At 30.3% G+C, this 24,252-nt stretch overlaps 1 protein-coding gene across 1 annotated transcript in view; it reads left to right on the forward strand.

Annotated features, from left to right (window-relative positions):
* LOC129226511 (ribosomal protein S6 kinase 2 beta-like) overlaps positions 1–24,252 on the forward strand; it is a 45,857-nt gene that overhangs the window by 17,422 nt on the left and 4,183 nt on the right. Inside the window, exons 6-15 of the mRNA XM_054861123.1 lie at positions 1,053–1,133; positions 1,236–1,315; positions 4,166–4,272; positions 6,283–6,460; positions 16,594–16,664; positions 16,816–16,904; positions 18,356–18,523; positions 18,775–18,893; positions 20,295–20,429; positions 22,422–22,511. Of these exons, the coding sequence (XP_054717098.1) occupies positions 1,053–1,133; positions 1,236–1,315; positions 4,166–4,272; positions 6,283–6,460; positions 16,594–16,664; positions 16,816–16,904; positions 18,356–18,523; positions 18,775–18,893; positions 20,295–20,429; positions 22,422–22,511 (1,118 nt within the window). The remainder of the gene's footprint in view (positions 1–1,052; positions 1,134–1,235; positions 1,316–4,165; positions 4,273–6,282; positions 6,461–16,593; positions 16,665–16,815; positions 16,905–18,355; positions 18,524–18,774; positions 18,894–20,294; positions 20,430–22,421; positions 22,512–24,252) is intronic.

Raw genomic sequence — 24,252 nt, forward strand, 5'->3', positions numbered from 1 at the left:
TAAGCTGCTGATTTTATTTCTTGGTTTTTGTGAAAGTACTGGTTTTAAAATAAGATTTTTGTTAAGGTATCACAAAACATCAGTAAAATCAGCCTGTAGTGGGTCCTGCTGTACCTTGTTTTATTCGCATTCAACCTGAATTGATCACAATTTGTATCAATCTTAGACTCACTCTATCCTATGGATTTGTTTACAGCCAACTCTTATTATTGTATTCTTTAAGTTAACATAAAAAGGCTTAAAGTCTTGATGAGAGTGACTCTGGAGTTGTTTGTGCCACCTCATTGCTACATCAGTTGCATTCAAAATTCTTCTTTCAAGATTTCTCATTATATTTAAAAGTCTTAAGTGGTCATTGATTTCTTATATTTTCCCATTAGTTATTGGGTATTTTTACAATTTGTTATTTTTCTGGTTTCTGTTTTTGTAAATTGCTCGATAAAATGATTTTAATTTGTTAATTTGTTGTTGTTACAAATATGATTATTTCTTTAAACTTGGTATCATGCTATCATATTAGTAGATTGACAAACCATATACAGTATAACCCCAGTTTAACAATTTTCAAGGGACTGGAAAAAGTTAATGTTAAATCAAGGATATCGTTAACTCAAGGAACATAGAAATTCAATGCAATCAAATCCGGACCAGTGAAATGTATCATTAAATTGAGGAAACGTTAAATCGAAGTTATACTGTAGTTATTCATTTCAGAAATGCATGCCTGGAATGAAAATTTGAGTGTTTTATGCAAAAAAAATTTTTTTTGTTGTCTCATAGTTGTTGCACATTGCTATGAAAGGAACAGAAAGAATTTTATGTTGGTTTTTTTTTTTTTTAAATTTTAAAGCAATGCTGTAAAATCTGAAAAATATTGCTAATGTTTTTTACTGATGAGTTGAAAAAACTAAGTTAGGCTTTTTTGCAAGAATTATATTTAAAATTCAACATGTATGTTTAAATGTATTTTTTGTTTTTCCTTTTGATGACTTTGTTACAAAACATTTTAAAACTTTAGAATAATAACAAAATAAACAATTTTTATTTTGTAGTTAGAGACAGAATGCGAACAAAAATGGAAAGAGACATCCTAGCTGATATTCGACATCCATTTATTGTCAAATTGCATTACGGTAAGTGTAAATGGATTACTGTTCTGATATGTGACTGTTTAGGTTATGCTGTATACATCAAGTTGGGAAAGCATTTTTAATACAAATACTATTTATTTTCAGCCTTTCAAACAGAAGGGAAATTATATTTAATCCTGGACTTCTTAAAAGGAGGAGATCTATTTACCAGACTTAGTAAAGAAGTAATTTATAAGTTTTTCTTTTCTAAATTACTGAATTTTCTGATGTTCTAACTTTTTTCGTTTTACAATAATTTTAAACCAATGGTTTATTATTAAAGTTGTTAAATTATTGTATTTTTCTGATGTGCTGTTGAATAGCCATATCATACAAAAGTGGTATTATGAGTACAAAGTGTGTAACATCAAGCATGGTTCCAAAAAAAGAGAGGGAATCATGGGGTCCTGACTCCCTACCCCCCCCCCCCCCCCAAGCAACCAAATGCAGCCTAAATCTGAGTTTTGGAGATTTATGTTTCAAAAATTTGACCCCGTTTCATCTAATTGTGCCCCAAAAATTGCACTTTAACCCCCTTTCCGATACTAACTACTCCAAAACCAGAAAGGAAACTGGATCCGCCCTTGTGTTACATAACTTCAAAATTATAACAGTGTATGCTTGAGAAATTTTGCAACAATGTTTGTGACGAGTTGATATCTTAGAAATTCACAGAAATATAAATTTTTCTTTCTTTAGTGTTAAATATAATGTATTTTAACAATGTTGGAATTGACGTCTGTATTACTTCTTCAAAATTATATAACATTTTTCAGTGCCTTCTCAAAGTCAGTTACTGAATTTTAAGTACTGTTTGTTTGCACAAAACTTTTTGCGTCAGGTCACCAATTCTTAATTTAATTAAACTCAAGACAAATCAGTACCCACTCAATTTTTTTTTTCATTTAAAAAATAAGTTTTGAGTCATCTCAAATGATGTCAACTTTTACATTCAACTTTAAAGCACAAAATTTATTAAACATTAAGAAAGTTTTGAGTTTTTTGCATTATACAGTAGAACTCTGTTTTTGGGATCCTCGTTTATCCAGATCTCCGTGTTATCCGGATCAAATCTAGTGGTTTTAAAAATTTTAGGTCCACATAAATAGTTTTAAATTATTATAGCATAAACATTAAAATAAGTATGCTGAACATTTGCTTTTTAATTTAGGTTAAGTGTACAGCCTCTTTTTGCATAGATTATGCAATAAATTATGTTAAAATATCAAGCACCACATTATCTAATCTGTGATGATAAAGCGTTACATTGACCATTCTTTATTCAAACAAACACACGTTTAAATCATAAGACAGGGGCCAAATTCTTTGTTAAGAAATTATGTGAAAAATTGTGTTGATTTTTAAAAAAACTGTTAAAGCAGTTCTATACTATTTTGTTGCAACCTTTGTAGCGGTTTTGTGTTGTAATGCTTGTGAAGTCTGCTTATTTAGGGTTTTGAGTAGTTTATTACCTATACAATCCGGATTACCTGAATTTTTCATCTTCCTGATTGCCTTTGGTCCCAGTTAGTCCGGATGAAAATTTAATTTAAATTGAATGAAAACATTATTGATTTGTTTTTTTATTTTGGGAAGAGGGATTCAAAATAAGTTACAAAAATTAATATTAAAAATATCGTTAAAGTTCATCTTGTTTGTATTTTTAATTTTCCTTTTTTTGTGAGTCTATTTAAATGACCCACAAGCTGCTAGTGCTTGTAATGACATTTTTAATCTGCTAATACCGCTTTTGCTCTTTCCCAAGTATTCAATAATACCTGTGAAATATTATAACTAGTAATAAAGGAGAGTTTTTCATGCAATTTTCTCCATAGTAGTCAAAAGCATTTTAGTTGCAAAAAATTATTTTTGTTTAAAAATTCCAATCCAATTTCTCTTTAACAAGCACATGACTTATTCCTTCATTGTTTCCAATTTCTGTAGTTTTATGTTATTCCTTTCATACTAATATTTAAAATGTAATTACAAGTCTCCATTGAATACACATCTGAAAGAGGAATTTCACTTATTTTAATTTGTTTTCACATGTGATGCAGTAAGAAGCTAAAGGATGGTAAGTGCCAAAGTTAAAAGTTTGGAGATAATCAGTACAAATGGTAGAAGAGCCTATCTTCTGTTTTAGGGCATTAAATGGTACTAATAGCTCTGGTGGGTGCTGCTATACAGCATGAATTAGAAGAGAAAAAAATCACTGAAAGTCAGGATCTGATCTTTAAACTTGTTTACCTCGAAACTTTAAAAAGTCCACTGACATCCCTTTGCTTCTTACTGCCTCATATGGTAGCTGCTTTTTTTTTCTGAATTAAATATCATTTTGTGTGCACCTACTAACTAAGAACATATAAAAACTAAGAACATATGTGAAGAAAAGCATCAATTTATGTAAAGTGTTAAAATAATTTGCTCTTGGTTTCATATGTTAATGTTCACCACTAGTATATTTTTCCATAGAAGACTGATTTGAAGTGTGTGTGCAAAGTGCTGAAATGGATATTTTTTCTCTGTTGCCATTGTATCGGAGAATGTTTTATGCTCCTAACATATGATGTAATTGTTTCCTGTTTCTGCTTTTAGACTTAATTTTCAGTTCACACTTTCAGTTGACACATTATGCAAATTTGTTTTTGTTTTGAGGAAAAAAGTTTGAATTTAGCTTCAAGTTGTAGATTATTTATAATTTTCTTTGCATACCAAGGTGCATTATTCTAATATCCTCCTTGATTATGTCCCTAGTAATTAATCATGCTCTACTTAATGCCTTGCTAAAATATGCTTTCCAATTGCATGTACATTTTAGCTACATGTTTGATGCTTTTTTTGTACTTCATACCTTTATATGTTCTTTAACTTTATTGTTTCAACTCATTTTAACTCTTTTGAAACATTTTCTATTTGATTACCAATCATTCCTTGTTGATTTAGTTATTGCTATATTTTTGAAAGAATTTTAGTGAATGTTTTGTGTTCTTTTGATAACTGCTGTCAATAATATTCACTTACAATTTTGATATTAGGTTATGTTTACTGAAGAAGATGTTAAGTTTTACCTTGCAGAATTAGCCCTTGCATTAGATCACCTGCATAGTTTAGGAATTATTTATAGGGATCTGAAGCCAGAAAAGTAAGTGTAATGTGAAATTGAAGTAATTTGATTATTTAATCATTTAGTAATATATAATGTAAAAGCACTTGTTTTTGCTAGGCTTTAATTTTTGTGATTTTTGCGAGCTCGTCGAAATTGCAAAAAGTTAAGCCTTGCAAAATATTTCATCTTTACATACACAACCTACTTCCAGTTTTGTATGTATGAAATTTGCGAAATTTTATTTAATATTGCAAAATTAATCTTATAACATCACCAATATTTTCATTTCCGCAAAAGTTACAGTTTGCGAAAATGAGCACTTTTTCAGTACACAACTACCACTTTCTGCCAAAATATTTGATCATTTCTACAAATTGTGAAAAAAAAAAAGGTGGGGATTTAGGTTTAATTATTGCAATTTAATGTGTATCAGAAATTAAAATACCAATGATAAGTAAAGAAAATTTTCAACAGATCATCTTAAGGCCTCTATATATTTACCAGTCGGCGCATCATCTTAAGTTTGGCCAAGAATGCATGTTTGAGTGGTTGTCTTATCTAAAAAGTAATCACATTTGGTTATTCTTCACTGCGGGGGATTACACTGGTAAACAAAGATTTTGTTACATGAAACATTTATATTGACCTAAGGGTAATTTTTGACGCTGATTTCAAATATTCACTTGGAATTTTTTCATCACCCACAGTTTTTGTGTAATCATAGGTTTTAACTTATTTGTTTTTTCCCATGATTTCCTGTACCACTTAATGATAAAAACTAATAGACTGGTAAACAAAGACTTTGTTTAATGAAACATTTATGATTTTTCTAGGGTAATTTTTGATGCTGATTTCAAATATTCAATCAGGTTTTTCCCGTCACCTGCAGTTTTGTGTAATTATAGGTTTTAAGTGATTTATTTTACCCGTGTTTTCCTACATCACATAATGATAAAAACTTATAACTAACAATTAAAATCTTGTCATAAAGGCAAAAAATATTAAGATAGTCAGGTTTGTTGGTACTGCAGTGGTAACATGGTAGTCAGTCTTAATGGCACCCCATTTTCGTGATATACGCTACTTGAATAGAATCATTTCTATAATTTAATATTTGAATGCAAACATAATGAATTCATAGATTTTATTCTAAGGAACATGATTTAGTATACTGCAATAGTATTGACTCTGTGACGGATATGTTTGTATTTTAATGTCAAAAAGCCAGGACAGTCCATTTTTGTTTATATTTCTTTACAAAATGATGTGTGCTGTAGTGAATTCATTACCTATAGAATCATATTTTGTTCTTCCTAAGTACCACTTAAGCCAATAGATTTTTCTTATAATGGCATAGTGCATCAGTAACCAGCTTGGTATCAATCCAGACTGATTGTTTGTTCATAAGTCATGTTCTCGGATTGAGTCGCTCATAGTTTTGCCATAGTTAATTTGGTTTGAGATTTTTTGTTTGCCTTTATTATTATTTGTTTTATTGTTTTTCAATTTATAAAAAATACTTTTAATGTAATGTATTTTTTCAAAAGTGGCTGATTGGTAACATGGTAAACAAATGTTTCATAAAAGGTATTGTGCAGAATGGCTGTGCATAGTTGAATCCAGTCTCTCTATCAGTGGTGTATTGTACAAACTATACATTTGCAATTACAATATTTCGTATGGTAGAATGACTGATATAGTTTGCCATCTGAAATTCACCTAAACACAAAACTTGTGTCTGCATTGGTTTTTCTTTGCATCAGTTTTCTTTGGTTACAAAAAAAGAAGAAAAGACGAATCAATTTCATCCATCGCTTTGTGAGTGTAGCAAATGAACTCTTTTTTAAAAGTTTATTTATTGCAGAGGTTTATGAAAGAGAAAGCTTTAAATATTTAACGTTGAAAATTCATTGTATCGTTAAATATTAATAAATAGAAATTATTCAAAATGAAAAATGAAATTCCTCATCTCATTGAAATGTTGTAATTATATTTGCAGTAATATTTTATAAACCTTGGACACTTTCAAGCATATTCTCTTTACAGTATACTCCTTGATGCTGATGGGCACATTAGTCTCACTGATTTTGGTTTATGTAAAGAAGCTCTTAGTGATCAAAAAGCATACTCATTTTGTGGGACTGTTGAATACATGGCGCCAGAAGTTATAAATCGAAAAGGGCATACTACTGCTGCAGACTGGTGGTCGTTTGGTGTATTAATGGTATTTTTGTTTTCTTGTTTTTTCTATTTCATAGTTGAATTGATTATTTCAGACGGGAATAAGTCCAACTAATACAACTTTTCAGTAATCAATAAAAAGTGATTTTTTGATTCAGAAATGAACTAAATTCTATGAAAATTTTTATGACTAATCTAGCCACAAGTAGGATCATTACCTTACCTTAAATTACTTTTCATTTGCGTCACTGAAATCAAGAAAATTTTTTTTTTAATTTGGACTTATGCCTTTTCTGCAATTAATATCCTGAAAGACTAGTTTAGAGTGATGAAAATGTAAATCAAGTGAAACAGATTTGTTTCAAACTGATTTTTGATAATAAAAAAATAACATAAAAAGTGACAAAAATAATTAGTGAAGTCCATATTCATAAATTCATTATCTTAAGAAAATACATCATTTTTTTTCCTCTTTCTTTCGTCTCGTTTCAGTAAAATAACATAGTAAATGCACATTTTGCAATATCTTGCAATATTTGTGTTTTCTGACGTTGGATTACTGATTTTTTGAATAGTAAATGACGTCTGGTGTAAAAAAAAAAAAAAAAAAAAAAAAAAAAAAAAAAAAAAAAAAACTAAAACTGACAATCTGAGATAAAAAGGAAAAAATTTACATGTGTATAAAACTATATTTATATTCATATTGATCAAATACATTATCCAAATGTTGATAATTGAAATCATTTGTCGCCCAGTAGAATCTTATTCCAAAATCTCGATTTGGGAAATAAGTCCTCCTGAAAAATGAAGGGCACCTGTTTTAGCAGTTACAGATTTCATTGTTTTCAACAAATTTGACAGTGAATCTTGATTTAATTTTAAGATTTTACTTGTAAGAAATTGGATTTCACATGGTTATAATCTGTTATATCTTGTGAACATTTGCTTTACTGTCCCAAGATCCCGGTCCCAAAGGTCAAATGAATGTCCTCTCAAAGGAAAGTCATCAGTTGTGAAATTTCTTCAGTGTTATTTCTAGAAAAAGTCTCCTGCAGTGTTGTTCTTATTTTGACAAGCGCATATCTCACTGAAAGCATATAGATTTATCGCAGTTTCTACAGTGATGCTAATAAAACCCCTGAGAAATTTGGGGAATTTCATTCCGATTCCGTGACTTCGAATCCCCCTAACCCCCCGAACTGACAAACCTACCATTACTGAAATTATGCTAGATCAAAGGAGTTATTTGTTTTTACTTCATTACGCCAAAAAATCTAGTTACTTTATGATCTTGCCATTGCGTCTTACTATTTCTTCCTTCGCGTTTAGTGCAAAAAGGGCATATGTCTGGGATTTAAGCCCTTTCTGCACTAAACGAAAAATGTGACCCTTAAATAAAGTGCTATGTTGTACAAGCACTGACTTCCCTGTTACACTAGTCGATGTCTCTACATACAAATGTGGGAAAATCACCGCTAACTCAATTTTGAAAAAAAAATGTGACTTATGCCCTTTCTGTAACAATCGATTCAGTTCTCTTATCAGTAAATATTTTTTCACTTTTGTATGAAAAATAAATTAAGTACTGTTTTCAATCAAAATTATTTGCCTTGAATTTTAACTTATTCCATTTAATCATCCTTGAATCGATTTTGACTAGTTTCTTCTTGCTGTCTGTACATGGGCGGATTTATGGGGGGGCAGAGGGGGACAATGACCCCCCCCCAGTTTTGGGAGGACTTTATGCAGTAACTACATATCTTCCAAAAATTTTTAAAAGAATCATTATTTTTTTCTTTTTTGACTAGTTCAGAAGAACATGGATGGATTTATAGGAGGGGTTGCATAGGGGACAATGCCCCCCAGTTTTGGGAGGACTTTAAAAAAGTAACAATACATCTTCCAAAATCTTAAAACAAAATGATTTTTTTTTTTTCTTTTTTGAATAGTTTAATGAAAATGAAGAGAAAAGCGAATGTCCTTTTCTGATGGGAGAAAAGAAAAGGGAAAAAAACGAACATTAAATACAAATAAAACAGCTGTCACTGGGGTGCTAAAAACGTGTCTAAATTCACTATTTTGGACTGAAAACCATTTGGGCAAGTATACGAATGAAAATATAGGCTAAACGAGCTATGCATTCAGCTGCAACTTATAATAATTGACAAATATTTCAAAATTAGAACCTAAAAAAAAGGGAACCCCCCCTCCCCCATTTGAGCTAACAGAACGATCTACTTGTTATGATTTGTTTTCTTTCTTTTCAGAATGTTTATTTTCAATTTGCGTGATTTCAAAAACTAGATATTTTGTGTTGTTACAGAAGAAAGATTTTGAAGAGCCTTCTGGGATTCACACGTTCAGATTGGTAAAATTGTAAAAATCCTTTAACCGTAAAACTGACGTATTTTCGTAAAAATTACAAAAATCTGCAGGTAAGAGTGAATTACATATAGGGCCGGATTTGCCTATAAGATAAACAAGCTATAGCTTTGGGCCATGGCTTTGAAGTGGGTCCGTAACTCGTAAAAAATTGCATGATTTGTTCCTTAAAAAATAGAAAGTGCTTAAAAAAACTAATTTAATTTTCAAGTGCTTGAAAACCTTGAATATATGGAAACGTGTGGCAACAAACCTTAAATTTTAAAATTTCTAACAAATGGTAGGGGGAGGAATGCCAAAATATGTCAAATTCAGCTCCTTGCTACATCCTGCATCAAAAGTGTACTACACTACCTCTGTTCCTTTTCGTTTTCTGCACTGCTTAAAATTAAAAAAAAAGGGGTTGTTGTAATGAGAGAATTCTATAGTTTATTTTTTCTTTTAAACTTAAAATAGCTATTTTTTTCACTTCATTCATTAAGCAATCAGGATTGCTCATTGTTTTTACTTGACGGTTTTGAATTCCTATCATTTTATTTTCCCACCAGCACCCTCTGCCAGCACCACCGCCGCCGCGTCGACCGACCTCACGATGCTGCTCCTCTTGCGAAAACCGTCTCCAGGTTGCATCCATATCCTACACACATGCCTACACACATACACGCACTCATGCCTGCGCACAGACACAAACACGCACTCCTACACACACACTCATGCCTGCGCACAAACACAAACACTTATGCCTACATACACACACACACACACACACACGAACGCCTACATACACAGCAGGGTCATTCCATGCAAAATGAACAAATCAGCTGTGGCTGACATGTCACAGATTTCAGTGAAAATTTTAATTTATGTAAACCATACATATTTATAAGGAAATGCAAAGTATGGAAGTTTAAAAACTGTTTGTTGCTTTGTTATTGAAATTAGAAATTGATGCTTACGCTAAGCCTAAATTTTCAGAATCCATTGCTACCAGTTTGTGACTCAATAACTCCATAAGTTATAAACGTACACTTAAAAAATAAATATTTCCGCATTCTATAAACAATTCTCTACTGAGAAAGAGCAAAGTAAAATTTATTCAGATCTTTTTTTGAATCTGAGATATTAACAAAGATTGAAATTTTGGCAATTTACTTCAGATTTGAAATCACTCTTCCAGCTCTTTTAATGAAAAAATAACAGTAAAAATGATTCAGATTGAAAAAACTATCTATAACTAACTATCTGCTCTAATTTAGTAACTGTTTATGAATTTCTTAATGACGAAATTGTACTTTAGAAAATCGAAAATTTCCAAAAATTTCATTTTTTCCTCTGTTTCAGATGTTTTTTGAAGATGAGGGAATGCTCTAAATTTACTCGATTTTTTTAATGTAACATATTGAAGTGTCTTTTAGATGCTACTAAATTTTAATCATTGGTATCAGCGTATTTTTGTTACTAGAGTAACTTAAACTAAGGTAAAATTTCATTAGTTACTTCTTTTTATTTTGTAAGTTTAGCAAAACTTTAGTCATTTCTTTCGTGTTTCATTTTCTCAAAAGCATGTTTATGAAGTACAGTCTGAAATGTACATTTTTTTAAATTGAAATAAATGTTAGTTTTACTTGCTTTTGCACCATTTAGTCGTTTATCTAATTCTTTGAGTTCTCGTAATTTCACATAAGGGTCAATCCATACAGGTTCCATGCAGTATAAACTACTCATTCATTTTGTAGTAAGTTACCGCCCTAAGCCAGGGCTAAGGCAGAAATACTTAAAATACACCACCAGCTCAGTTATTCCATCCAAGGACTGCAGTTTCGTGCTTTTTAGCACCCATCAGCCCAGAATAGGAATCACACAAGCTGGAGGCGAAAACCAGCTCATGTGATTCTTATTCCGGGCTCATGAGTGCTAAAAAGCACGAAACTGCAGTCCTCGGATGGAATTTTTTATTTCGGTTTTAGTGTATGAATTGACTAGCAAAATTGCTTAATTTCAAAGACCTGTATCTATTTTACAAATCAAAAACAAAAACCAATATGTATAACATGTATAGTACTTGAACGGATTATTCAATTGGTCAGGAAATTTTATTTTTTAATTCCATCCCCTTTTGGTTTATAGGGGTCTAAAAATGTCATTTTCGTCATTTTTCCGATTTTTGAGGGGCTGTAATCTGTAAAGGGTGCTGAAACACACAGCAACAGTTAAATATTCTTTTTAGCATGGTTCCAGTAATTAGTTTTTGTCGTATTTCATTTTGTGTTTCCGTCCCCTACGTGAGTTATCCCCCTTTGAAATGAGTAAAATTTTTACATTTGGCCTTGAATTTTAACCTGTTGCCATTATTTCAATTATTAACTTACTGCTACGTCACTCAGCGTGTAAGACTATCAACTTATGCACTTTAACATCAAAGCGTTAAATTAACTGTTTAAAATGTAATTCAAATAGATTTTGGCCAAAATACAAAGGTCTAAAAGTCCCATTTTTGACTACAAAAATCACTTTTGATGACTTCTAAAAAATCAAAGGTCCAGTTGAGAGAAAAAATAAAAGTGGTTTTAAACATCTTTCATATGCAGCTTTTAGGAATATGAATTTCAAAAAATAATTAAAAATGGTTGAGCGCACCCATCCGTCAAACCTGGATGGATTGACCCATAAAACAAAGAAAAAAGCTATTTTTCTGAATTTTATTTTACGTTTGGAAATCAAAAACCAATTTCGAGTTTCTTTAAGCAAATAGTAGAAACACAGCTCTATATTCTTGTAAAATTTTAAAGTTGTCTGATTTTTCCCTCATTTGAATTTTTGTATGTATGAGAAGGAGAAAATCATCATTTTACAAAATGTCACTAAGTTTTAAACTGATTTTGAAGACAAAGGAGTTAAAATACAACTTCAAAAGTAAGGTATTTCTTTTATGATACTTAGCACATTATTGGGCATTAATTTCATCAAAGCTAATGCATTCCTTAAAGATTGAGATTAAAAAATAGAATGCTTAATTATGAGAAAATTGAAATATTTTCAGTTTTGGAAACTCGGTTAAAAGTTAACTATAATAACTTTGAAAATTTTACTGATATCAGATTAATTATCCCACTCCATAGATTACAACAACATATAACTTTTATGTTTTTATTAAATAGTTAATAAGATACAAGCCTTCAAAAGTTCAACATTTAGCATTTATGAGAATGCTGTTCAATTTAACCAATTTTCAATCACATGTAACTATTCAAATAAAAATTTTTAAGCAAAAATATTTTAGATATTTTTATATAGGCACAAAAGGAACCTGTATACCAAATTTCATAAAAATCTGTTACCATGCGGCCACCACTTTTTTGCGAATTTTGCTCATTTCGTATGGAATGACCCAGCACTAAATACACAACACGCACACACATGCATACATACACACACGTGCCTACACAAATACACATGCGCATTCATACACACACACGCTTGTGATTGCGAAAAACATAATTTGAATTCAAGATGCCAAAAATTCAAATTAATATATATATATATATATATATATATATATATATATATATATATATATATATATATATATATATATATATATACATATATATATATATTCATATTCACACAAACAGTCAAAATACAAATGAAAAAAGCGAGAACATCAAAATGGAAAATGAAAAAGGTGAACCCAGGACCAACACTTTATCAAGGGGGGTGGGGGTGGGATTGATCCTAAATTCACAAGGCCCTTTCTGTCTCGCAAGAGGAAAATATATTTATTTCATATATATATATATATATATATGAAATAAATAAATAAATATATATATATATATATATATATATATATATATATATATATATATATATATATATATATATATATATATATATATATATATATATATCAGTGGTTGGAAAAACTACAGGTTTTTGTAGCGAACTACAACTACTTTTTTCAAAATGTAGCAACTACAAACTACTTTTGAAAGGTAGTCGCTACTTCGCTACTTTTTAAAAAATAAATTAATGAAAAGCGTTGGATTTAAAATGTGAAAGAATTCAACCTTCAAATTTTTAATTCTTTCCTGAAAGTGAATTTTTAATTCAAGAAGTACTACTCGGCTACTTGAAAATGTAAATAAATGCAGGTGTAATTTAATTTAAATTTTACATAGGTATATATATACATAAAATTGATTGCAGAGAAGAAAACATATTTTAAACAAAAGAGAAACATTTTAATTTTCATTATAGGAGTTGATTTTATAGGAACTTATATTTTGTAGAAGATAAGTAATTGATTTTCAGCTTCAAGTTACGGGTCTGGACATGGACACCATCTCCTTTCTTACGCCACTGATAAAATGAATAAAAACGTTATTCAATTCTACCGAATAACCTGAAAAACTTACAATATTTAATAATTGACCTTTATTATGTTAACACGTCAAAACTCAATCAGTAAAAAAGAAAAAAAATAAGAAATAGAAAAAGAAATCCCAAACGGTCCTAGTATTAAAAAAATCAAATATTAATAAATATCCGAAATATGAAAAAGAACTAAGAATGTTTACTTTTCTTCTATGTGTAATTTTAAATTGCCGTGGATTCGCACAGCAACGCAATTCGAAAAACGCGAAACGGCTGTATAGCGAGTTCTTCTCGAAGAACGAATTTTGGAGCTAGCGCAAAATCCTCCCCCGCAACGTGAAAATTTTCGGAACTGAATCGATGGGCTTAAGTATTGTCTTTTTTAATTGGGTACTTTTTTTTTTTTTTCGGTGCCGTGAATGGATTTTTTCTTTAGCATCACTGAAAGCGGAAGTTCTCACACCGTACTAGTCGAAACATCGCTTTGTTGATGTATAACTCACCACTCCGTATATTTTTCATTCAAAATATGACGTTGATGAAACATAATTTCACATAAGACATAAGTGGACTGTTTAGCTGAAGTTTGAAAATGAAAGGAAGAATAGAAAGTTTCTGACAACTAAAGAATTTTAAAGATTTTTGAAATGCTTGAACAACTAAAAATGCGTCGAATATAATTACTGCATCTGTTGTACAGTACTATTGTTGTGGTTGTGCTGCATTTTATTATTGCTACATACTATACGTACCGTACTGTTTCATTTTACGCCATTCACTCTCATTGATTATGTGCATCCTAACAGTATTTTTATTCAATAACACAGCTTTCTCACCTGTACGAGGAACGCATCCCTCACGTAAGATGCTGATGACATTGATACCAAAGCTTTTTGCTGGACAGGAAAAGTTTGCATGAAACGGAAAAAATTCCGTTATCATAAATTTCTATAAGACTAATATTTAATGTTAACCAATCAAGGCCTAAAACATTTTAAAATGTTCATCCACAGGACATTTTCTGCTGCCAGAAAGCACAAACGTTGCACTAAATTGGCAATTATCGCTTATTCTTTTCTTTCTATGCATGCTCTATTCAAGGCGAATAATGGGGAAATTTGAACATCTCAATGCTAAACAAATTAATGGCGCCAAACACTAGCGCAGCCAGGAATACCTTCTGGAGGGGTTTTTTTTGGTAAAAAATACCTTCCGGTGGGGAGGGGTGATCAAAAATACCTCCTGGAGAGATTTTTTGAACAAATATACCTACTGGAGTGGGTTTTTTGATCGAAAATTCCTACAGAAGAGGGTTTTTTTTAATAAAAAATACCTTCTAAAGTTTTTTTTTTGATCAAAACAGTCCTTTCCTATGCATAAACTAGTGTGCAAGATTTTGCATTTATGTTAAAGCCAATGGTTCTGGGGGGTGTTTTCACCCCCAAAACCCCTCCTTCGCTGCGCCACTGGCGTCAAACTAAGAAGGTACGGTATCATATGCCTGAGGTCAGCTCGCATTTTTCAAAGTCTTATGCGAATCTGATTGGTGTAACTTTTACTCGCTAAAGACTTCCGCCAGTCAGATTTGTTTGAAACCTCGTTTCTTTCTTTTTTTTGAAACTTTATTTAAAAGTAGTTTTTTGAAATCGTTACAAACTACATTTTTTTGTATCGAACTACTCGCTACTCTACTTTTTTTCAAAAGTAGTGCGCTACACTACAAACTACTAAAAAATGTAGCTACTACAGTAGGGTCGCTACTTGTAGCGCGCTACTTCCAACCACTGATATATATATATATATGTATATATATATATATATAAGTTTGTAACATATTACTTGAAATACATTTTTGTGACTCACATATTTCATATCTTGCTATTTATTTAATCCCGAATGCAGTATTTTGGAAATTCTTTTGTATTGATTGCTTTTATCTTGCTTCTACTGCATATTGTTAATCAGTTTAGCCCGGAAAAAATGATACACTACCTCTATTCCTTTTCGTTTTCTGCACTGCTTATAATTAAAAAAAAAGGTTGTTGTAATGAGAGAATTCTATCGTTTGTTTTTTCTTTTAAACTTAAAATAGCTGTTTTTTTACAAAGCTTGAATATTACTGTACAGTACAACTGTATAATCTAGTATTCAATTTCAGAGACTGGAAAGTGCAAATGAGGTGCCTTAAATAATTAAATGTTCTAAAATCCTTGAAAAGAATTGGCGCAGTATAACCTACTAGGGCTCTTGTGGTAAAACACCTAATCTAACCAACCAAACCTTGAAAATAATTAGACAAGTGTTTGAAACTCCAAAGCAAAGTGTATTTCTATTTTATTTCTTATCAAGTGTATAAATTATGAATTGTTCTAATAAGTAGTATGTTACTCTCATGTTACATATTTTGTAAATCTGTACAGCATTTCTTTTAAAGTATTAACTTACATCATAAAGCACATTTAAATCATAAAACTATTTTTTAAAAAAATATTTGTCTATTTTTTCCCGAGATTTTGTCTATCCAATTATTTCTTATAAGGCTTCAAAATGCAGAATTTCATATCCATTTTACAAAATTTCCTTCGGGGGAGAAACCCCCGGACCCCCTAAAATTGGAGATATTCTATATCCCACTTAAAAGGGAGCCTTGCGTCACTCTCTTCATACTAGTCAGCTCTCTTAAGGTCAATTCAAAAAGGACAGTATGAAAACAGACAGTAATGAAAACGACACACGAAAAAAGTAAAGCATGGCCTTATGCATCACGGGAAAACAAACAAAAACATGGGGGGGGGGGGCAATTTGAATATGTTGTTAAAAAGAATCCTCCCCCCCAGGAACTCCGTTCTAAATCCGCCTATGTGTCTGTACATGATTAAGTTCTTACATTTGCATGTATAGACTACTAAAGATTCCATTTGGACTAATGCCAAGTATATTTTGGTGAATTTTGTAATGTCCTCTGTAGGGGGGAGCATATGTGTTTCATATAGCTTAAAAGCAGCTTTGACCATAGAACTTATAACTTATTGAATCAAACACTTACACAAATTAGGAATAATATTTTTTATTTAAAATTCCACATGATTTCTTAAAATAAAATTAAAGGATCTTTTACAAGGTGCTATTTCTTTTTCCTTGATAACATTCTCAATTCAATGATACTTGAGTTTTGTGAAAGTCTGTGTTTATTGTAGAAGTTAATGAAAATAAAAGCTTTAAATATTATTCACATTTAACATAAACAATTCATTTTATCATGTAATATTATCTTACAGAATTGATTCAAAATGAAAAATGAAATTACTTGTTAAAAGTAGTGTTAGTATTGAAAATGCTACGTTTTTTTCATTTAATTTTAACTTTTAGCTTAATTTGCTATTAAAGGAATTAATAATTGTTTTTTTCTTGCTTTAGTTTGAAATGCTGACCGGGGCCTTACCATTTCAAGGAGCAAATAGGAAAGAAACTATGATGCAAATTTTAAAGTAAATAAATTTCTTAAAACTATGTTAAAAAGTTAAAATCCTTTGAAAAAAGTGGTCTCTTGTTTTTCATTAATGTTTCTATAACTGTATAATGATTTTAAGAAATAAATCCTATATATTTGTTTAGAGTAAGACATGTTATGTGTTTCAGGGCAAAATTGGGAATGCCCCAATTTTTAAGTCCGGAAGCTCAAAGTCTCTTACGTGCATTGTTTAAGCGAAACCCTGCCAACAGATTAGGTAAGTTATGCCTGAAGTGCATTTTCATCATTGTATAGAAATTTGTGCATATTCTTTGTTTCTCATTTGTAAAAGTGAAGACAAATGTAATGAATCCAGACTAGAAGCTAGATAGAAGGAATGTGGGGCTAAGTGAAATAGAAGAACAAAATGAAATGATAAAATATTTCCAGTTTCCCATGCCACCTGTCTAACAGTATTGTAACAATTAATTTCTTAAACATATAATTGGTTTCAGTCAAAAAATAAATAGCTTAAGAGAGCAGGGAAAAATATCATAAGTCGTTTTCAAAATTTGATGCATATATTGCAATATTTTGTAGAAAATAAAAAGTAAGTTTGTCATTATAATATGCTAATTTTTTTTTAATTAACATTTAAGTATTAATTGAGGTCTACTGGTTTTCAGTGCAGTACTTATTTAGTTAATATTAGGATTCTTTTGATTTTAAGTATTTAATACACTTTGTCAAGTGGCATGCTGGGCCAAGTGAAATAGTTCATTTTGTTTATTTATTCATTCATTTATTTAATCTGTTAAGCACAATTCATGAATTAACTGTTGTATATTCCTTCATTTGTTCACTTATTTATTTTTTCTTGTGTATTAATTAATTATTTTTATTCATTGTTTCACTATTCGTTTATTCATTCACTTTTATTTGCTCATTACTTGCATTAAAAATATTTTTAGTAGTCAAATAGAAATATTTTCTATTTGACTACTAAAAATAATTTTAATTTAAAATTTTTTAGAAAAATGTTTTATTTGCCGCAGGGAGGGGAAAAAAAAGCGTGATTTCTTTTTTTTTTTGGTTTGGTTTTCAAATTTATAGCTAAAAATTAAAAATATTTCTGTGAATACTTTATTATAAAATACACTGTTCTTTTCTTTGTTGATTTTCAACTAGGCTGATAGTGTTTTGTTCACTAACTTCATAAGTTCAATTTTATTAGTAAACTGTTTGTAGAAATTTGGTGATAACATTTTTATTTCTAATTGAATTTCAAAAGAATTTTACTTCCATAACTCAAAACAATAATGTAAAAAATGAAAAAAAGACAAAAGCTCTGAAAAATATGCAGAACAATGAATAAACAAATTCAAAGGAAAAAAAAAAGTGAGGAATGTATTAGAAAAAATCAACTTAACTGTGTCAAGTAATTTTTTTTGCTTCACAAGGGGGGCGGGGGGGGGGGGAGGGGAGGTCCGTGAAGTTCGTAATTTTTCCAGAGGGGGTCTGTGGAGTTCTGAAGTTTGGTAACCTCTGCTTTATGCTATTAAAAGAAAACCGTTAGTAGCTATTATTTTAGATATAACTTCACACTGTTCAGCTCAACCATTATTTCATGTGACAGAAAAAAACTTAATCAGAATTATTTTGGGTAAAACACTCCAAAATGACACAGTGAATTTGATTTCTCATTTTGTTTTGTTTAAACTTCTTTAGCTTCTGGCCCAAATGGAATTGAAGACATGAAAGTTCATCCATTCTTTGGGACAATAGATTGGCAGAAATTATATGACCGTGAAATAAAGCCGCCATTTATTCCAGCAGTTTCCAGGTCTGATCACACAGCTTATTTTGACAAAGAATTCACCACGCGAACTCCCGAAGGTATGTATTGTTGTTTAAATTATGAAAATAACATATCAAGGTCTTTGTTACTTTTACAAGAAATTTAATCTCAAATTATGTGTAATATACATTTATTCTTTATTTTAAATGCTTTCCTAAATTTATCAAGCAAATTAGGCGATTTTTTTTTATGTAGCTCCCTGAATGTTTTTAAATAAGACATATTTTGTTTCTTCGTGAAATATTTATTTATGTGAGGTGATGAGATGCAATGTTATTTAACTTTTTAGATTCTCCTGGATGTCCACCAAGTGCCACCGCCCATGAACTGTTTCGTGGTTTTAGTTTCATTGCTCCTAGTCTTGATGAAAATAGTGCCAAGAATAGTGAAAATAATCAGAAAAGTCAGGTAGGATGCAATTTTAACTTTAAAACCAAATGCTTTAATATCTGTTTTTTTTCCCTTGCTTCACTATTGTTAAGTTAATTAGATCAGTCTTCTTCAAATCAGTATAAAATCATGTAAAAATAGCTTATATTCTGTGAAAATGAGATAAACATAATCAAACTTCTTTCACAAAGTGTTCTGTGTATTTATTTTCTTAAAATTTTGACTCTAGCTCCTGTGCAATGAAAGAAAACAATAGCATAATACTAATTATGTAATTTTAATGCCAAATTTAGAATGCATCAAATGAAGGTTCACAAAACTACACAAAATGCATAAGAAAAAATTTCCATGACTATTTTACTTTAAGTTTGCCTAAATGTCCAAATGTAATTCCTTTTCACCAATAAAGTATTTATCATGTATGATTTTTCTGTGCAACTTGCATTTCGTTTTTAGTGTTTATTATATGAGTCCATTAATATGCATAAAATAAACAAAAGAGAAGAAATTAAAGATTTTTTTTTCAAATGTATTTCATCGGCATATATTATAAATTACACCTAGTTACAATCATATAAGTTAATCCTGTAAGCATAATTTCATAGAAGATCTTTTTAAAATTGAAACATGATGTTCACCTTAAATGATGTAAAAATAAATCTTTACCTTAAAGAAAAAGAAAAAAAAAGGGACATTTAAGGTTTAGTAATTGTTGTAAAAATGATATCAAATTCCATTGCTTAAATAGGTAGGTGTTCTTTTTCAACAGGCGTTGTTGTTTTATAATTTTTAAATATCAATGATTTTTAATAAGAAAATGTGTCATACTAAACGTTTTTAATGTGTAAAAATTTGTTCATTAAAATAATCAAAGAAGTAAATAAACTAACTACTAAACTAAATTGTCACAAAAGTCTGCATTATAAAATCTCAAAAATGAATAGCTTTTGAGAAAATAAAATAAAAATGAATAAGTATACAATTAATATTTACCACTATATGTTTTGGAAGCATAAATGAAGAATTAGCATTAATTTACTTCAAGAAGATGTAAACTATAATAATTGCTTAATATAATCTGGATATATTTTTCTTTTTTGATTTTTACTTTATGGGGTAAAATGCAGAAAATGTATTTGAATTTTTCAGTGCTTTAAAAGTTTTGGTCTAGGTAACTTTGTGTTATTGGTAAAAAGTTTTGAATTTTGCTTACAGAAATTAAAATTAAATATTTTTGAACTGCTTAATAATAGCTTTAAAATAACAAAATGAAAAAATTCAAAGAAAATTGAACTTATGTGAGGGTTTCTTCTGACTTAAGGATTGCATTCATGGCACATACGAATAAATAGTTCATTTGTTTGGCAAAAATTATCTGATATATATCGCTATTGTTCTGCTAATTTTCAATATTTACAGAAAGCTGAAAGAAGTTTTGCTGTTAAAGAATTTATTCAAAAAGAATACGAGTTTAAAGAAGAACTTGGTAAAGGATCTTATTCATTATGTAGAAGATGCATATATAAGGAAAATGGAAAAGAGTATGCTGTTAAAGTAAGTCTTCTTATATAAACATGTTTAAGAATGTTTTTATTTGTATTTATTTACTAGCTGCAGTGTCCGGCGATGCATGGTTTACCTCAAAAATAAATGGTGTCCATTGCCCCATGTTCAACAATCAGACTTTTCTAAAAATTTTCCATCAGTTTTTAGGAAATGACAATTTAATGACTCAAAAGTTAAATTTAGACCTCTTTGGCTTTCTTAAAATCCCAAAACTTAAGTCATCTTTATATGGATGCTTCACTTGCCAAATCGATTAACTCCATAAAAAAAAAGTGGAGAAAAGTGATGAAAACATAGACTAATAATAAGAGTAGACCGAGCTTTCCCAGACTTGCTGATGAAAACATTGGTTCATGGATACATCATGTGACTGGTGGAAGGCTTGGCGAAAACTTTGGCAGCATGGTTGCTAGATGGCAACATTATCTATAGTTTGGCACTCGACATGTATTTTAAGTAATGTGTTTTCATTATAATTTCTTTCCAGGTGCAGAGATTGAACTGTTTTTCTTTTAGTTATGAATTATTTTGACATTAGTAATTAGTTTTTGATCAGTTTTCAGTAACTTTTATTTCATTTGGAACTGCTACTTCAGCGTTGGTGTGAACGTAATGGAGGAAACGTTTTGCGTTAACGCAAAAATGTACTAATCAGAATCTTAAATTGAAATTGTAGGTAAAAATGTTACCGTTTGCCGATTCTATTTAGGCGCTTGCATCTTTAATTGCTTATAGAGTTATTGAAATTGACTAAAGAAAATGCACAATACTATCTAAACGAAAAACTCACTTATATTAACAAAATATTTACAACTTCGAATAACAAATTTACAAATCAGACTCCAAAAATATTCCGCATTCCATCAATTCTATTTATTTTATTCCTCGCGGTAGTTGATCGTCTGCTACGATCAACGCCCGCTGTTGCTAGGATATCCACTAGTCACATGGTTTGGTTCATGAGCAGCAAAGGGTTGCCATAGCTCGGTCTATTCTTATTATTAGTCTATGGATGAAAAAGATAGCGTTATCCATAGGAGGGAATGGGCCCTCATGTTACAGTTTCTGCCATCGCAGGATCAGAAATGTACTGAACCAAAAGTTTAATATAAATTCACATTCTAAGCATTAAGCACTATGAAAGCAGAAATGAGGATTTTTTTAAAAATTGGAGTTAATAGATTTGGCAACTGAGACATTGATACATCAAACAGCATAAGCACAATCTTTCCACGTTGACAGCAGCATGTATTAATGAATCTGAAAATCTTTCAAAACTTAGACTAAAAGTAATTCTCAAACTAGCATATATAAGCTTATCATAATTTAGCCTATCTACTATGTTCTACAAAAGCTATTAAAAATGGCAGACAGTGCAGACGATATATTAAAAAAAAAAAAAACTAAACCAATTACTTTTCTTCGCTAAAATATCGTCTGCTATGAATCAGAAATTCAACTTTATTTAACTACAATACTGTGACCGGAAACCACAGACAATACTTCAAAAATGAAGATAAGATCATTTTAGAACATAGAATTATGTTAAAATGAAGAATTTGGGGGTGTTGTAATGATCCCTTGAACTTTGGGTAAAGTTCACATTGTGCAGCTATTTAAGGGCTTTGACAAAGTAAAAAAAATCGAACAAAAATGACCTTTTTTGATGAGATATAGCAAATTTATGTTTTTCCTTTAAATTATAATAAAATTCATGGAATACTTTCATTCTAAACAAAGGTTATCCCATGTTCACCCCAGCACTCACGACAACATACATACAAAATTTCGTGATGATTAGTTGAGTAGTTAAGGCGTGAAAAGGTAACAAACAATCAGTCACTTTTGCATTTATAATATTAGTAAGGATTTGGTTAAAGCTTAACATATGTTTTGAAAAAAAGGAAATGTCACATGTACATGCCTATATAATTATTTTGTTTTAAACATTGGTTGTTGAATTTCCCTTTTTTTCTCCAGATTATAGATAAAAGTAAAAGAGATTGTGATGAAGAAGTGGAAATTCTCTTACGTTATGGCCAACATCCAAATATTGTCACTTTATATGATGTATGTATTCTTTTTCCATTTTCCCTCAATTTTTTTTTCAATAATAAATTTAAATGTTTCAAATATTTCTGAAAGATTTTTATGTTAAAGCTGCATAAAACTAATATGAATTATCCAATGTTAAATTTTGTGCCTATACTTGTTGACTTGTATACTTCAAATTTCCAACTGTTTTTAAGATCAGTGTAATGTTGAAATCACTTGGTCCAAAGATCAAAAAATTATACTAAAATTAAATGTAGAATGTCCTGTTCCGAAAAAGCTAGCATTCAGGAATACATTAGACTAACGTACCACATGTGAAAAATGAATGCAGATTTTTGGAACTAACTTTACCAAATAAAGGAACTAACTTTTGGACCAAACTTATTTCCAAAAATCTGCTAAAGTAATTTAAGTTAGTAAAATATAATCAGGCTATACATTCTTAATTAATTTTCTTTCCATGTAAAAGTAATCTGCAAAATGTTAGCTTAGAAATTATTCCGGGTATGAATACTAGCTATTGACATTGAAATTCTTATTCAAGGTTGCATCTGAAGTTTTCATGTCCCCTAAGCCATACTCAAAATTGACGTCAAGTAATACATTGATTTTGCTCATTCTTGTATTGAGTTGCAAGATTTTATTTCTAATTATAAAGTAATATGTAATGAACTAATTCATAATTTTATCGTTGGCAATTCTATTTTAATGATTTATCAATTGTTTCACAAAATAACCTATAAAATCTCCGAATATGTTCGATTCTTGTTTCATTGCATGAGCTTTATGACGAACATGGGTTCTACATCTATATAATTAGGTTTCCCAGATTTATAAAATGTTTAAAAAGGACACTGGAATCCCCCCCCCCCCTCTTTAGCATTGTGGGCATTCAGAGGAGCACACACCCTTGGCTGATTTTTAAAGTGTTTTAGAGGATTGTTCATTCTCAATGCTGTGAATGTTTACTAATTATGAACTTAAATTCAGGGGTAATAATAAGTGACGCCAGCAGATAAATTTTAGCATTTTATTTCTTACATATTAATATTTATAAGTTACTGAAATAAGAAGAAACTATATATAAGGATTAAAAATTCGAACGAAGTTTACACAAAGTCTTTTTTATTTCTCAGAAAGTCTTCTTTACTTTTAATCTTGTTGCAAAAATTTTCACAAGCTAACTCAATATTAATTTTACATGTCAATGTTACAAATGACAATTGTCTCAAATAATCCTTCACAGTTAATTATTTTCAGACTGTTTTTTACATCTACAGTCAAATTTATCTTTTACCGGGACCAGGGCGGTCATTCCAAGCTCGTCAGCTTGGGAGATCGAGATTTTCGCTCATGTGATCGGTTGTGATGTAGAAATGTCGCAAAGTAGTATTCTAATCTACTCAAACTTAGCTTGCGGCTAGGTTCGAATAGATTAGAATACAACTTTGCGACATTTCTACGTCACAACCGATCACGTGAGCGAAAATCTCGATCTCGCAAGCTGACGAGCTTGGAATGACCGCCCTGAAGTAAATTGGCCGAAACACCGGGATTTTGTCTGAGTTCCAAAAACAATATTTACATGATATTTTTTGACTCAGTAATGGAGGTATCTTATGTATGAGTTTCTGAGCTAAATTATTTTTTAAAAATATTGCTTTTGGAAATCTTCTAAGTTTAACTTCATACATAGAAGTTAAGTCCATGCTCTTCATCAAACTCGTGCAATGAATCAAGAATCTCTAACATATTT

The sequence above is a fragment of the Uloborus diversus genome, chromosome 7 (assembly GCF_026930045.1).
Source record: "Uloborus diversus isolate 005 chromosome 7, Udiv.v.3.1, whole genome shotgun sequence".
In the NCBI taxonomy this organism is placed as follows: Eukaryota; Metazoa; Arthropoda; class Arachnida; order Araneae; family Uloboridae; genus Uloborus; species Uloborus diversus.